This window comes from Phoca vitulina, unplaced genomic scaffold, assembly GCF_004348235.1.
Source record: "Phoca vitulina isolate PV1807 unplaced genomic scaffold, GSC_HSeal_1.0 scaffold1, whole genome shotgun sequence".
In the NCBI taxonomy this organism is placed as follows: Eukaryota; Metazoa; Chordata; class Mammalia; order Carnivora; family Phocidae; genus Phoca; species Phoca vitulina.
Genome location: NW_022589704.1, coordinates 4803842 through 4818017, shown reverse-complemented (window position 1 = coordinate 4818017; position 14176 = coordinate 4803842). Strand labels below are relative to the sequence as shown.

The 14176-nt window shown below is 51.0% G+C and overlaps 1 protein-coding gene across 1 annotated transcript in view; it reads right to left on the bottom strand.

Annotated features, from left to right (window-relative positions):
* Positions 1-14176, bottom strand: part of IQCA1 (IQ motif containing with AAA domain 1) — a 150433-nt gene that overhangs the window by 15126 nt on the left and 121131 nt on the right. The window contains exon 16 of the mRNA XM_032408149.1: positions 6229-6315. Coding sequence (XP_032264040.1) covers positions 6229-6315 — 87 coding nt within the window. The remainder of the gene's footprint in view (positions 1-6228; positions 6316-14176) is intronic.

Genomic DNA, 14176 nt, shown 5'->3' with positions numbered 1-14176 from the left:
AATCTTATACTTCCTTTGTTAAATTTATTCCTAAATATTTTATTTTTTACGTTATTATAAATGGTTGTTCCTTAATTTTAATTTTTGATCTTTCATTGCAAGTGTATAGAAGTAAGTTGCTTTTTGTGTATTGATCTTGTATCTTGCAACCTTGCTGAACTTGTTTATTAGTTCTAATGCTTTTTTAGTGGATTCTGTAGGATTTTCTATATATAAGATCATGCCATCTGCAAATAAAGATAGTTTTACCTTTTTTTTCCCAATGTGGATGCTTTTATTTCATTTTTTCCCCTAATTGCCCAGGTGAGACCCTCCAATATAATACTGGGGAGAAGAGGTGATGTTAAGGGAAAAGCATACAGTCTTTTGTTGTTTGTTAGCTGTGGATTTTTTGTAGTTGCCCTTTATCAGGTGGAGGAAGTTCCTTTCTCTTCCTATGTTGTTGAGTCTTTTATTATGAAGGGGTGCTGGATTTTTGTCAAATGCTTTTTCTGCATGCATTGAGATGAGATGGTTTTTGTCTTTTCTTCTAATGACATAGTAGTATATTACATTAATTGATTTTTGGATGTTAAACCCAGGGTAAATCCCACTTGGTCATGGTGTATAATCCTTTTTCTATGTTGTTGGATTCAGTTTAGAGGAAACTTTTTATAATGTAATTCACAGCAGAGAAAGAGATGGAATTTTTACAGCAAAATAAATCCCGGAGGCTGGGCCTGAGGCCAGACCACCAGGCATCTTCCTATCATTTCCGCCTGCACCCACAGGAATCCAGAGCCTGCTTCAGCTCCACCAGGAGGAAGCAATGGCCCTGTATGACTCCACCCAGGAGAACAGAGGAGCTTAAAAGAGGGGAAAGCACAGGAGAGGGATGATGGAATGAGACTTCCTGGAATCCTAGAAATGGACAGCTCTGACAATAAGGATGAAGACTTGCTCATGAAAAGGCTGTTCCTTAATCCCCACCCCAGGTCTTTGCAGAAACCTGCCATCTCTCAGACTCAGCCTCTGGGCTGTCCTGGGACAGGGAGCGGTGTTTGTTGGGCCTTTACTTTGATGCTGAACTTAACCTGGGGGCCAGGCTATGTGCAAACTCCCTCCCCTCCCCACCAAAAAAAAAAAAAAAAAAAAAAAAAAGTCCAGGGAAGAAACTCCATAATAATAGGCAGATGGTATGGCAAATAGTTAAATGCATAGATTTTGATTCAGACATATTTGATCGCAGTCTTGGCTCTGCTCTTAACAGCTGTGTGACCTTGAGCAGATTGCTCAATTTCTCTGAGCCTTAGTCCCTACATCTGAGAAATGGGGATAATTATAGAGCCTAGCTGACAGGGATGCTGTGAGGATTGCATGGCATAATGTGTCCGTCTGACAAAGTGCTTATTAAGGGATAATCGGTGTCTTATTCTGCAATATAAGTGCTGGTAGGAAACAATGCCAGGTCTGCTCTACTGAAGAGCAAGGTTTTTAAGAGACAGAAAAGCTGGGGGCTTTGCTATTTGGAGGAAACTAGCAATTTGCCAACAGAGCTCAAAATGACTGTCTAAAAATCTCCCATCGGTTTCCATTATGGTAAATGATAATTCTTCATCTACTTAGCTCTGAGAAACTGCCTTTGGGCTCCATGCCGCTGAAGAAAGCCCTCTGCTGAGATTCTGGAAGAAGAAACCTCATAGGAATATCTATACCTATGCCAGGAAATATCCTACTGCACTTGGATGAGGCTTAGAGAGTTTGGTGATATTCAGGGTTCATTTTACCAGAGTGAATCCAAAGCCCTCTTATGAAGAGTGGTTATTTTAAATAAAACCAACCTTTTGCAAATGCAGGAGCAGCGGCAGTTTGGGTGGTGGGTAGTGAGGGAGGAGAGTTTGGGCAGGCTTTGCAGCACTGTACGGGAGGTTCCCCAAGGATGTAGGCACCTGAGCCTCGGGGGAGAGCCCTGGGCTGGGGATGGGGTGGGGCAGTCATTGGTTTGGGTGTGATTTTTCAAGCCATGAGATGGTGCCCAAGGAGGGCAAGGGGAGAGAAGGGGGCCGCAGGCCTGGGATGGAAACTCAAGGAGACACAGAAGACACAGAAGGAGACACAGAAAAAAGTGTTGGTGGGGTATGAGGAGGCCAGGACTACGGAAGCTAAGGGAAGGGAGAATTTTACGAAATAGTGGAATTTAACCATCTTGAACATGGCATAAAGGGAGAGCAAGTGAGCCAAAGTGTTTGTTGGCAAAATGGATGTCAAAGAAAAACTCCTTGAGAGCAGTTTCTAAGGAGTTGGAAGGCAGCAAACAGATGGTGGTGGGTTGAGGAGTGAGCGGGGATGGTGACAACGGACTGGTCTTTTAAGAAGCTTGATGGAGAACAAAGCAGATGTCAGGGGTGACTGGGAGGTGCGGGGCGCATGTGGGAGCTGCCCAAAGGCTGGTGGAAGCAGGACTGATCCCAGGGCCCCAGTGACGCTGGAGACTGCCACTCTGTGTGGTGAGAGACATGCTTGTGTGGTCTGAGCCCATCCCCGGCAGCCTAGTTGCCATGGTGATGGTGGGGCCGTCTGCCTGTTCTGAGGCAGATGATATTGCTACCTGCACGTCCTGAAATGGCAGGGACACCTGAACTTAATTAGCCTGTTCGGATAACAAATGTTGATCCTGGGCCGCATCTAGGGTGACATCCTTGCTGATGGTGAGGCGTAGTCTCATTAGGAGGGGGTGAGAATGAAAGGCGAGTCTGTTCAATCAGCACTCCCCGGCACCCGGGCCACCCCTGTCCCAGTTCAGAGGCCTGTCCATTATGCACGAGACCCTGGCGCCCATCCATCACACCAGCCAACATCCCCACAGTCACCCGGCGACCTCCACAGCCACCGCCTCTATGGCCGGTCCTGCCAGTCCCCGCAGGGGGCAGTCTCAAATTAGGGCTTAGCATCCACACAGCAATTTCTGTTCACTGTTCCGCAGTCGGCCTCCACAAAACCCTACTGCAGCCAGCTCCAGCAAAGCAGGAGCGTCCCTCATGGAGGCCTGTTGCGACGTCGGGAAGGCTCCTGCTCGATGGAGTGACGAAGGGTAATGGTGCAGAAAATGCCGCCGCAGCCTGTCTGGTCTCATTCTTTACTACCTTCGCCTCGTCCACAGACACCTGCCCAGCTGAGTGTGAGCCGCAGATGGTGGAGAGGATGCTCCCAGGAGGAGGAGAAAGGAAGCGGGCTGCATCCAGGTGTCTGTCTGGGCGGCTGTTCCTGAGAGTGGCCGGGGTGGGGCCTGCTGGGAGCTTGGACATTGCCGAAATTCTAGAGGTGAAGGACTTTTCGGGGTGTGGAGGACAATGGAAGAGGATGAGGGTGTGGGTAGGAGTGCAGGAACTCTGGAGCAGGGCACCTCGTCTCTAGGACCAGAGGGCCCCACAGGCAGTTTTCAGGATGTGGTCTGGAGTGGCCCGGGGGTTGAGGAGGTGTGGGGGGCAGATATGGGTGTCCACGTTGTGGGTGGAAGCACACAGGAAGGTAGAATGCCTGGCACTCAGGGGCATCCCAGCTGGGAGCGCCGTCCAAATGGGGAGAAGGGCTTGGCCTCTGCATTCAGACAAACCTGTTTCTGGGTCCCAGCACTATCCCCAACACACTGTGGCTCCCTTGGAACCTCTGTCCTCTTGTGCAAAACAGGGAAAGACGGCTTCCTTCCCAGAGTTGCTGGAAGCTTCCTTGACATAGGAGTTGATAGGAGTTGTACCCCTGGGAACCTCTTCCTTTTCACAGCTGTCCTAGGTGTTGGGCCTGGGGTCCCTGCACCAGGGAGCTCAGCTTCCCAGGGCAGAGCCAAGCTCAGTAGCCATCGCGGCCAGCCTGGACTTCTTTCTTGCTTTGCTGCTGATGACTGGGTGATGCTCATACATTTCACCACCTTGGGAGCCTTAACCTAAAGGTTGAGGCATCAAGCAGGGAGTAAGTCACTGTGAGTGAGACTTTTTTTCCAAAGGGAGATTCTGGAATCCCTCCAATGCAGGCGGCAGCCACTGCGGGGGGGGGGGGGGTCTGTGTTGTAGCTGTGGGTGGTGGGCTTGGCAGCCTCCTAGTTTCTTTGCAGATGGACCTTCTCTGTGCCTCAGTGCCTTTGGGATCGTGGAACCTTTGGGACAGAGGCTGGACCATGGTAGAAGGAAGGCTGTTGGCTTTCCCAGGGGTGGCCGAGTGAGCAATGAGAAGCTGGTTGTGATGCCTCCGGCTCTCCAGTCACCTGTGGATGCAGGTGCTGCCCTTGGCTTTTGGTGGCCACCTTCAGAAGGCAGGTGGACAATGCTCCAGACAGCTCCAGCCTTGGTGGCTGAGGGACTTGGTAAGAGCCTAAGTCAGAGGCTGGGTGTGGGGAAGGAGACCGGAGGTGGTCCAGCCCTGACCCTGGAATTCCAGGAAGGCAGCAGGGGCAGCCTGAGGGGCAGGACTTGGGGGGGGGGGGTGAGCGGGGACACCTCTTCCCATGTACAGCTGGAGGAGGCACTCAGTGATCACCCCCTCCCTCCCCCCCGCAGCTCTGTCTGTGTGGGATGGCTCAGGACGTTTGGGAACCCAAGGAGCTCTTCTGTTTGCTGACCCTCAGGTGTTCTGGGAATTATCCAGGGAAGTGATTCATGCTCTTCAGCACCGTTAATTTCCCTGACAGATGACAGACTCTTCTAATGCGGAGCTGGACAGAACAAAGGTCCGATTTGTCCACTGCAAAGACTCTGCCACCAAAGGCCTTCATTTCTTACCGGAATAACACTAGCCCATGGCTATGTTTGTGGGAATCGGAGCTTGGGCTGAGTCTCTTGGGATCAGCAACAGTAGGGCCGGGCCAGGCGGGAGGCCTTTGCCAGCCGCCTGCCTTGCACAAGGCCTCCCTTTGTGGGAGGTGTCTGCCGAGCCCATATTTCATTCCCCACCATCAGCCCTGCCCCCAGGGCTCCTCTGGCTCTCTTACAAATGAGTATTTCCCGTTCGCCTTGTTCCCCACAGACCCTGGGGTGCAGACGCTGTAACTGCTGATAGCAAAGCCACAGCCTGAGGGGGTCGTGGCAGAGAATGCTAGGGGCGCCCCATGAGCTGGAGGCTGTGCTCTCTGGAACCCTTTAGTTAAGTTGTTAAGGAAGTGGGTGCTCAGAGAGGTTGAGTTACTTGCTCGCAGACACACAGCCTGCTCAGGTGAATGGCAGAGTGAGCCCGGAACCCACGTCCCCTGCTCCCCAGGCTGATGACCAGTGGGGGCGTGAGGAGCGCTTGCCCATTAAGACAAGGTTTCTGATGACGTCGGGCGTGTGACACCTTGGATTACGCACGCCCCGCACGCCTCTTTAGATTTCTGATCTGGCTCATAGCAACGCCTGCCTTCACGTGTTCATACGTGGGGACTTTCGTCAATGTAGCAACTTGGCCAGCAGAGGGAGCGAACTCCCAGATTCCCGGATTTAATAATGAATGAGTCCTCTTAAGAGTTCCTGAAATGACAGGGCAATCAAGGCTCATTTGGGGAAGAAAAGATGGAGCTTTCATTCTTTATCCAAATCATCTCTACCTGCTAAAAATGATGTATAATACATAAGGATCGAGAGTGATTAAAATCCTTATGAATTTAATCAGAAATTCACAGTTAACCACTATTTGCTTTGGTGCAAATTGATGTGGAATAACAATCATGTGTATCTGCAAATTTTTTTTTAACTTGTGGGAAATTTGCTGGTGATTTGTGGGGGGAAGTTCGGGGGAGGGGGGCCTTCTAAAGGAGAGAAACGAAGGAAGGAAGCAGTTGAGAGTGGGCTCCCCAGGGGCCCCAAATGCAGGCACTTAGCAGTTCTGTCGAAGGTCTTTGTTCATAAATTTCAGGCCTTTTCTATTTATTATTATGAACAATAGGAAATCCTAATAATAACTCCTATGTGTGCCATTTGCTTTAACCAGGGAAAATTCTCTGAATTGTTTCTTACCTCTGAGTCACATGTTTGGGTCCAAAGCTCCTCCTCCCCCTTCCTTCCATAATTTCCTTCATTTTTTTCCCTTAAATTATTCCTCATAAAATCAGACCACTGAAGTTTTTCAAATACAGACATGTATAGGGCAGAGAGAGACGGCTGCCCCTTCATTCCCTTCCTCCCTTAAAGAAGACGTTTTTGAAAAGTGAAGACAGTCCCCGGTAAGAGTCCCCTCGGAGGGGGACAGAAAAGGCCAAATGGAGAAAGATCTAGAAGGCCTCACCATCCTTTCTGCACTGGGGACTTTCTTGTAGAAGGTTTTTTCTGTGTCTCCGATCCATACCACGGAGGGCTGGAGCTCCCGGGCCACCTGCAAGGAGAAGGAGAGACTTGGCTATAAATGCATTTCTCTCTTGGTCCCCAACAGACAGCAGGACTTGGTGGCTCCCCGAGACGGCTCCGGGGGGCCGGGGGGGCCTGGAGGGGCTCCAGGGCATGACCGCACCCCTCCTGCACAGCAGGGCAGGGGCACCACCCTGTCTCCTCTCCCACCTTCGGGGTGGGACACACACCCGCACTCCCATTCTGCCCTCGGACCCGGAGCCTCAAATTAGTTTGGCTTGAAACAAGCCAGTCGTGTTCTGCTGCAAACAATCGGGCATTTGGGCCTTGAGTTTTAATTACAGCCTACTTGCTGCTCCCAGGTTCATTCAGACTCGCTCATCACGAGAAAAGCTGTTTCAGTACAAGGGGCCCCCGTGACGCTATTTGTTCGCCGATGTGCGGCTGAGCCTTTGTGGCCGAGGTTTTGCCTGGAAGGTGGCTCTGAGCCCCTCCACGGCGGGCAGGGCTTCGTGCCAGCGCTGGGCCTTACCGTGGGCCTGTGAATAATTGCCACTCACCGAACAATCTCTTCAAAGCGCCCCCACGATAGCAAAGTTCGGGTATTTTTGCAACAATTTGTGCTTTGTGCAAAATTGTGACAGATAAAAGCCGTCTCCGGCCACAGCAAATATAGCGTTATGTACTCCTATTTTTGTATTTCTTAAACTAGCATTAAGTCAGCAGGCGTGAGTTTTAACCAAGCCAGGCATTTAATAAATGACGGAAAAATCACTAGGTGCACCATGGCCATGTCCGTTCCTGCAGCATTAGGTGCCGGGGGAAGCGGATTACGCACGCTTGAAGACAGGAGTGCGTGGAACTTGATCCTGGTGCCAGTCTGACCCCTGGGCCGTGTGCCTTCACGGCCCCACGCTCACCAGCACATTCAGAGAGGAAGCAGGACTAGCCGGCCGCTGTCTGGCAGGCCTTAATTTTTAGACACAGAGCCGCAGAGTTTAAGAATCCAGGATCGCAAATTGTAATCCCGGTTCCTAGGTGGCGTGGAGGGGTGTGATCATCACGGCGAGTCAGCGAGCGGCCGTGTGCTGGCCGGGGCCACACGCGTCACACCGTCAGGGCCAACGCTGACGCAGCATGGAACCAGCACGCCCTCCACCTGATGACAACTCGTTCACGCTACGGCCCTGGGCGGCAGGTGCCACTCTGCTCAACCAGGTTTTAAAGATGGTGAAACTTAGCAGGAAGACGTGAAGGGACCTGGTCCAAGTTCACACAGCTGGAGAGTGAGTGGCAGAAGCAGGACGCAAGACCAGGCTGCCGGCTGCAGAGTCCGCTGGAAGCACGGCCATGCCCACAGGTTCCCTCCTGTATGCAGGCCAGACCCTGGGGCCCCCTCCGCAGCTGTCCGTTCTCTGGGCTCCTTGCCGTCGGCCCCCCGACTTCACAATGTGGCCGGCCTGCTGCAGAGGGCGGGCTCCACGGAAGCATTGTTCTGCTAAAAGCTATTTTAAGTCCAAAGCTTCCCTACTTCCAGCCCCCAAAGAAAATAAGAAAATGAGATGCTGGGTTTTAAGCTTCTTAGAAAAGAGACACTTTATAATGACAAAGGCAAAATCTTATTCTTTTCACGCCCTCTGAAAAATCGTAGCTTCGGAACAGAAAGCAGCAGTTTTCACATAAACCGTTGTCTACGGTCTTTGGCTAATCGTGTGCTCGCCGGGGCAGCGGGCCTCCCCCCTCCCGTGTCCACTTGGCAAGCTGCAGGTTTCCACAGCCTGCTTTTCTTAATGGGAATTGCACATGTGAGCACCAAGAAATTCCGTGTGACTTTTCTCCTTCTGCTTCTAACCAAGTAAGCCACACCGAGGGTCCTGAATGCAGGAGTCTCCTTAGCTTGGGATAATTTCAACACCAGCCGTCTTACTTCCAGCACCTGATTTAAAATTGTTTTGGTCACAGTGTTGCAGCTAACAATTGTCCCGTGAACTTGTCTGCGCCGTCGGAGCTCGTTGGGAAATTACGCACTTTCTGTAAGTTTGCACCTGCACCTGTTAAGGAATGGTTTTGACAGGACCGTCCACCTACTTTGGGGCCCATGGGGCTGTGTGGAGGACCTTGGTGGGGACGTGGTTTGGAAGGGCTCAGTTCTTATCAAATGAAGCAGAAGACGTTTCCCCAGCGAGTGCTTTGACGATAACAATACAAGGAATAATCGTGTGCCAAGTGCCTGGATCTCCACGCCATCATTGCTATCCTCACTTGTCGTGTGCCCCATCCCGTGCCAAGCACGTCCCAGCATCTCCCCCTTTATATACGAGGTCACTGCTGGGGGGGTCACATGTGCACCAGCACTGGAGAAATGTTGGAACCCGGAGTCAGACGTGGGTCTGCCTGACCCCCCCGGACCTTCTATTAACCTGGAGTCACACGGCCGTGTCCCCATGGTAGACAAGATGCCTGGTCAAAAGCATCTCATTCCCCTTAACCCATTTCCTTCTCTGTCCCCTGTCATTCCAGCAGGAATAACTCTAAAACCATTACTGTCTTGTCCTCCTGAGCACGCATTTTCCATTTTCCTGAGCTTCCGCAGTCATGAGCTGGCCGGAGGACACCTGGCAGCCGTGCTCAGCTCTGGGGAGAGAAGAGACGCACGGAAACTGGGCACCCCCATGCGGACAGCCTCTCCCACTGGGAACCGTCTAAAGGATGAGACTTTTCCTTGGAGAAAAGAAGACTCAAGGGGGAAACGAGCTGTTTTCAAATAGTCAAAAGGCTGTCGTGGGAGACAAAGATTGGCTTTACTGTTTTGAGCCCAGAATGAGAGCTGTTCTCACATGTCTCCCTTCATTAGTGCTTGTGGAGGAGCTCTGACGTGCCAGGTGCTGTGCTCAGTGCTGGGCTCCCTGCCCTCTAGGCCCTGCCCGTGGGCAGGGAGGGCAGCTTGTGAGGGGGGCCAAGGAAAATGGGGTGTCAGCAAGGATCACTAATGACAGAAAGAAGGAGATGTGGGTCAGGCCGGCGACCAGGAATGGAGATCACAGATAAAGGTTAGAGCAGAGCTTCTAGTGGTCTCTAGAAGATCACAGAGCCTAAAGAAGGGGACGAACTGGCCATGCTGGGGACAGGAGCCAGGGCACAGAGCTAAGTGTGCCCTCATGGGGCTGCTCAGGGTCACAGAGACATCACCAAGGCTGTCACCATGCTGTGGAGCTTGCTTTTATCCTGGAAGCTGTGGAGAATCTGTAAGGACTTGAATGAAGAACTTTGATCCTAGTCGTGTTCTAGAAAAATCCCTCCGGTGGGTGTGTGAGGCATGACGGGCTGGGCAGCTGTTCCCGGGGACCTGGGAACGTTGTTGGTGGGCATGTGGGAATGGATGGTGGGGGCTCACAAGTGACGGAGGAGAGTGGATGAGCCCGGCACGGGCTGTGGGGTAGGGCCAGGGGTGAATTCAGGCACCTATTCAGCAGGAAGGCTCAGGCTGAGAGGGAAGAGCAGTGCCAGAGAGAACAAAGGGCACAGAAGAGAGAGCCGTCCCCTGAGCCCAGGGAGGTCAGAGGCGCAGGAAGGCAGTGGGCAACAGTGGCCAGTGTTGGCCCGAGGGTTTGGCATTCTGGAGGCCACTGTGGCCTTGGCAGGGCATGGAGGGGACAGAAGCCAGGTGACAGGGGGCTGAAGTGTGAATGGCCAGAGACTGAGACAGAGAGCGTTCTTTCAGAAGGATGGGGAGCATGGAGACCTGAGGTGGTGCGGGATGGGAGGGGAGTCAGGAGAGGACGACCCTGGAGGAAGCAGGGCTGTCCCCCTTCCCCGGGGAGAGGCGGGGACGGATGGTTGCTGGCTCAGGCTGCACGTCTCTGAGACTAGGGATATTTGCAGATACTAGGGGCAGACAGATCAAACTTTGAAAACATGGAAATTCGTGGAAATTTGGTCCTTTCTTATTGTTACTGCAAAAGCAGTATTCATTAGCAAAATTTTCAGAATACATATTCAGACACATAGACAACACTCTGCCTCCTCCGTTCAAGTGAATCGTCAAGCATCTCCTGTCTTTACAGACCATCTTCGACGCGCATATTTGCCAAAATGAGATTGTGCCTCAAACACTGCATTACATTCTGGGTCACCCAATATGAAATTTATTTCTCCAACATGATTTTAACATGAAGTCCCATAATTTACTGAGTGAACCTCCTGTTTCTGAACCTTTGGGAGGTTTCTGCCTTCTTACAAAATTAAACAGTTTTGGGGGCACATGATGGGTCATTCCCTTAGAACGAGGCCACACCCGCAGCTGCTGGGTCTCAAGGCTTGTGTTGTTCACGTTTTCGCCCACATTGTCAACCTGCCCTCCTGGAAATTCTCTGCTTACACTCTCTCCAGCCCGTAGGTAAGTGGATCTGTTTTTCTACATGCCTCTCCTGAACAAGTATTAACAATAAAAAACTCTTTGCCAATTTGTTAATGAAAAATGGTATCCTTTGCTCTTTTAATTTTCATTTAGCAATGAAAAGCCTTCATTTAAATTACCCACAGATAGTTTGAGGTCATGGGCAATTAGATGTAATTAATTCATAATTGAACTTTTCAGAAGTTACACAGAACAGTTCACTCCAGCTGCCGGTAGAGGGCTCTTCAGCCCTGTCAAATATAACTGCAGGGCTTCGGTTAGTGTCAGTTCAGGCATGAAGGCGAATTTCCAGCAATGAGTGTTTTTTTTTTTCAAATTCTGGGGAGCTCTATCAAACAATTAAAGACTTCTCCTTCCATGTGAGTTTGATGGCTTTGATCTTTTGTAATCTCTAAAGAAACGCTGTCAGACATTCACCATCAGAATTAGATTCTCCTGGATTACAATATGATGGCTCCTCGATGAAAACTGTGTCCAGCATGCTTGGATTACTAATATGATTTGCCCAAATGACTCCTGGAAGCTTTGGAAGTTCTCTCTGTAAATGTCCTATTTTGCTTGCCTTAGAGAACCTGATGAAAAATCAGCTATTTTTTCCCCCAATGGTTGAGTCTCAGTTTACCAAACAGAAAAGAACCACCACTCATGCATCCAACCATCCATCCATCCACCCACCATCCATATACCCACCCACCCATTCTCCCATTCATCCACCCACCCACCATCCATCCAACCATCCATCCATCCATCCACCCACGATCCATATACCCACCCACCCATTCTCCCATTCATCCACACATCCACCCACCATCCATCCATCCATCCATCCATCCATCCATCCACCTACCATCCATCCATCCATGCACCCATCATCTATCTATCCAGCCACCTACCCATCCACCTTTCCTTCTTTCCTTCTATCTTCCCATCCATCTACCCACCCATCATTCCATCTATTTACCCTTCCTTCGTCTATCCATCCATCAATCCAGCCCTGTACCATCCACTCATCTACCCACCCACCCACTCACCCATCCTTCCTTTCATCCATCCATCCATCCATCCATCCATCCATCCATCCATCCTTCCAACCATTTGCTGTGGTGTGATCAAGCTGTGATGTATCAAGCTCAGTGGTAGGAGACAGGAGGGTCTGGGGACTGAGAGACAAGGTCCCTGCCTGCATAGAGTGTGTAGTTTCTGTGTCTGAATGGGAATTGCTGGGCACAGACAGACAGCTACCAGTGAGTTGCTGCCATGCTGGGGAGGAGTTGGAGAGGTGTGGGTTACTCGGGGAGAGGGGAGGCTCATGTTCCCAGACTGGACTCAGTTGGATTCTGTTTAAGTACTTAAAACATGAACACATTTTGTTCTGTATTTCCACTATTTAAAAATATTTAAAATTTCAATTTCCTTGCATTACGTTTTATGAGATTGCAGAAATTACTTCAAGTCCTCACTGGGTATTAGCTGGGAAAAACCATAAATGATACTCAAAAGAATTGTAGAGGTGTACTAAAGGGGCTGACCCTGTATGGAAAGGAAGGTAAACTGAGGCAGAGGAGAGGACCAGGAAGGAGCCAAGATACAGGTCCAGTTGATAGACTGTGGCAGATGCCGTGAGGGGAGTTAGGTCAGCGCTAGCCATAGGAACACATTGATGTTATTGCTGATTATCGGGCTGTATTCAAGGGGAAGGTGTCTGAATGCTGGTAGGCATTAGGCTTACAAGTCACCTGGACTTCCCTTTGGAACTCCTTCTCCTCCCCGGCTCACTCCCAGCCACACCAGGGCTAATGGCTTCATGCCAAACTGCACTGACTGAGCTGACCTTGAGCAGCACAGCCCATGTGCATGGCTCTCCTCAACTTCCCATGGCACATTCTGGCTGCATCCAAGGCCTTCCCTGCTTTAGGTGTTTCCAAATTGGTTAATAATCCTTTAATACCTGTGGATTGACCCTGATCCTAGCCCATCCCCATGAGCCTTCCACGGAACAAGAGCAGATGGACACGGTGATTCACAGTGCACAGAATGCCTGCACATCCTTAGTGACAGACAACACTCGGGGCATCCACGGTCTGGGGCCCTCCCTCCCTGCAGAGTCCACTCAACCCTCCGTGGGGATGTGGAGACACTCTGTCGCTTCAGCTCAGTTTTGCTGTGAACCTAAAACTGTTTTAAAATATAAAGTCCACACTAAAAAAAAAAGGTTCTGATGTGCATGTGCACTCCCTTCCTCAACCCGAAACCATCTCCATGCTGCAGTGAAAGGTGACCTGGCCTCTGACGGCAGACCCATTCAGGACTTAGGGTCACCGGCCCCTTCCTTCTGTTATTTTCATCCCTGGTGCTGCACCAGAGCTCCTAAATTCTGTTTCTGTCCTCTCCCCTCTCCCCTCCCCTCTCTCCCTCTTCCCCTTCTTTCAAGGGAGTATCTCTGTGTTTTGGGGTCAGGTGTAGTAGGTGTTTGCTTTATCCTGATTGAATTCCACCTTGTGAAGGTGATTCCCATAGTTATTACATTTATTACATATCTGTATGTTTGAAAAAAAAACCATCCACAAACAGCAAAATGTCTTTGTTTGGGTTATTAACCAGGAGTGTAAGTTTCCATGAGCTATAGAAACATAATTGGTTGGGCTCTCCATCACCTGACTCCTGGACCAGCTGTTTATACCAGCACATCTGGGCAAGATCCCTTGGCATGCGGCCACAGGCTGTTGGCTGCGAGCCCAACGAGGAGCCCCTGGTGGGTGGTGCTAAGGCATGAACAGCATCCTGGCTTCTTTTTGTCCAGACATGCAGGCCAGTATGGGCCACGTGGCCTGGATCCACCACTGCCGGGTGTTGGGGGGCAGCCTCCCTCCAAGTCTGGCCCTCACTGGAGGAGAGGGAGGGCTCAAGGACCACAGGGAGGAGAAAACATCTCTCCCAAGACCCGGAGCACGAGACAAGGAATTCTCTGCCTGATCTGCCTCCCTGGCTCTGCTGGCCTCCCCTCGGCCTTCTCCTGGGAGGACTGGAGGCTCAGGAGAAGGGGGTGCTGGACAAGGGGGAATTGGAAGTCGTGGAAACCCGCCGGGGTGCCAACAGCATGTGGGAGCTTCCAGTTCCTCACCTTCTCACGCTGAAGTGTCCCCAGCTGACACTTTGACCCAGAAATGCCCTTGCCCTTGGGTCACCGTGAGGGCATGGCAGCCACAGGCTGGGCACGACGGAGGCTTCCCTCCCTCAGCGGCCCGTCGGGAGCCATGTTCTAATGTAGTTTTAGTCAGATTAGGCACTCTGAGCCTCACTTTTCTTGTCTGCAAAATGGAGACTTTAATTCTTGCCTCACCAGGGCTTGGTGCAGTTAAAAAGGAAAGTGTGTGTAAAACCCCTTCGCATGTGCCAGACTCCAGGCCAGAGGAGAGTCCTTCCTGCTTTTCCATCCCGATTTACCATTATGAAGACCCGAGGAGGCTGGTGC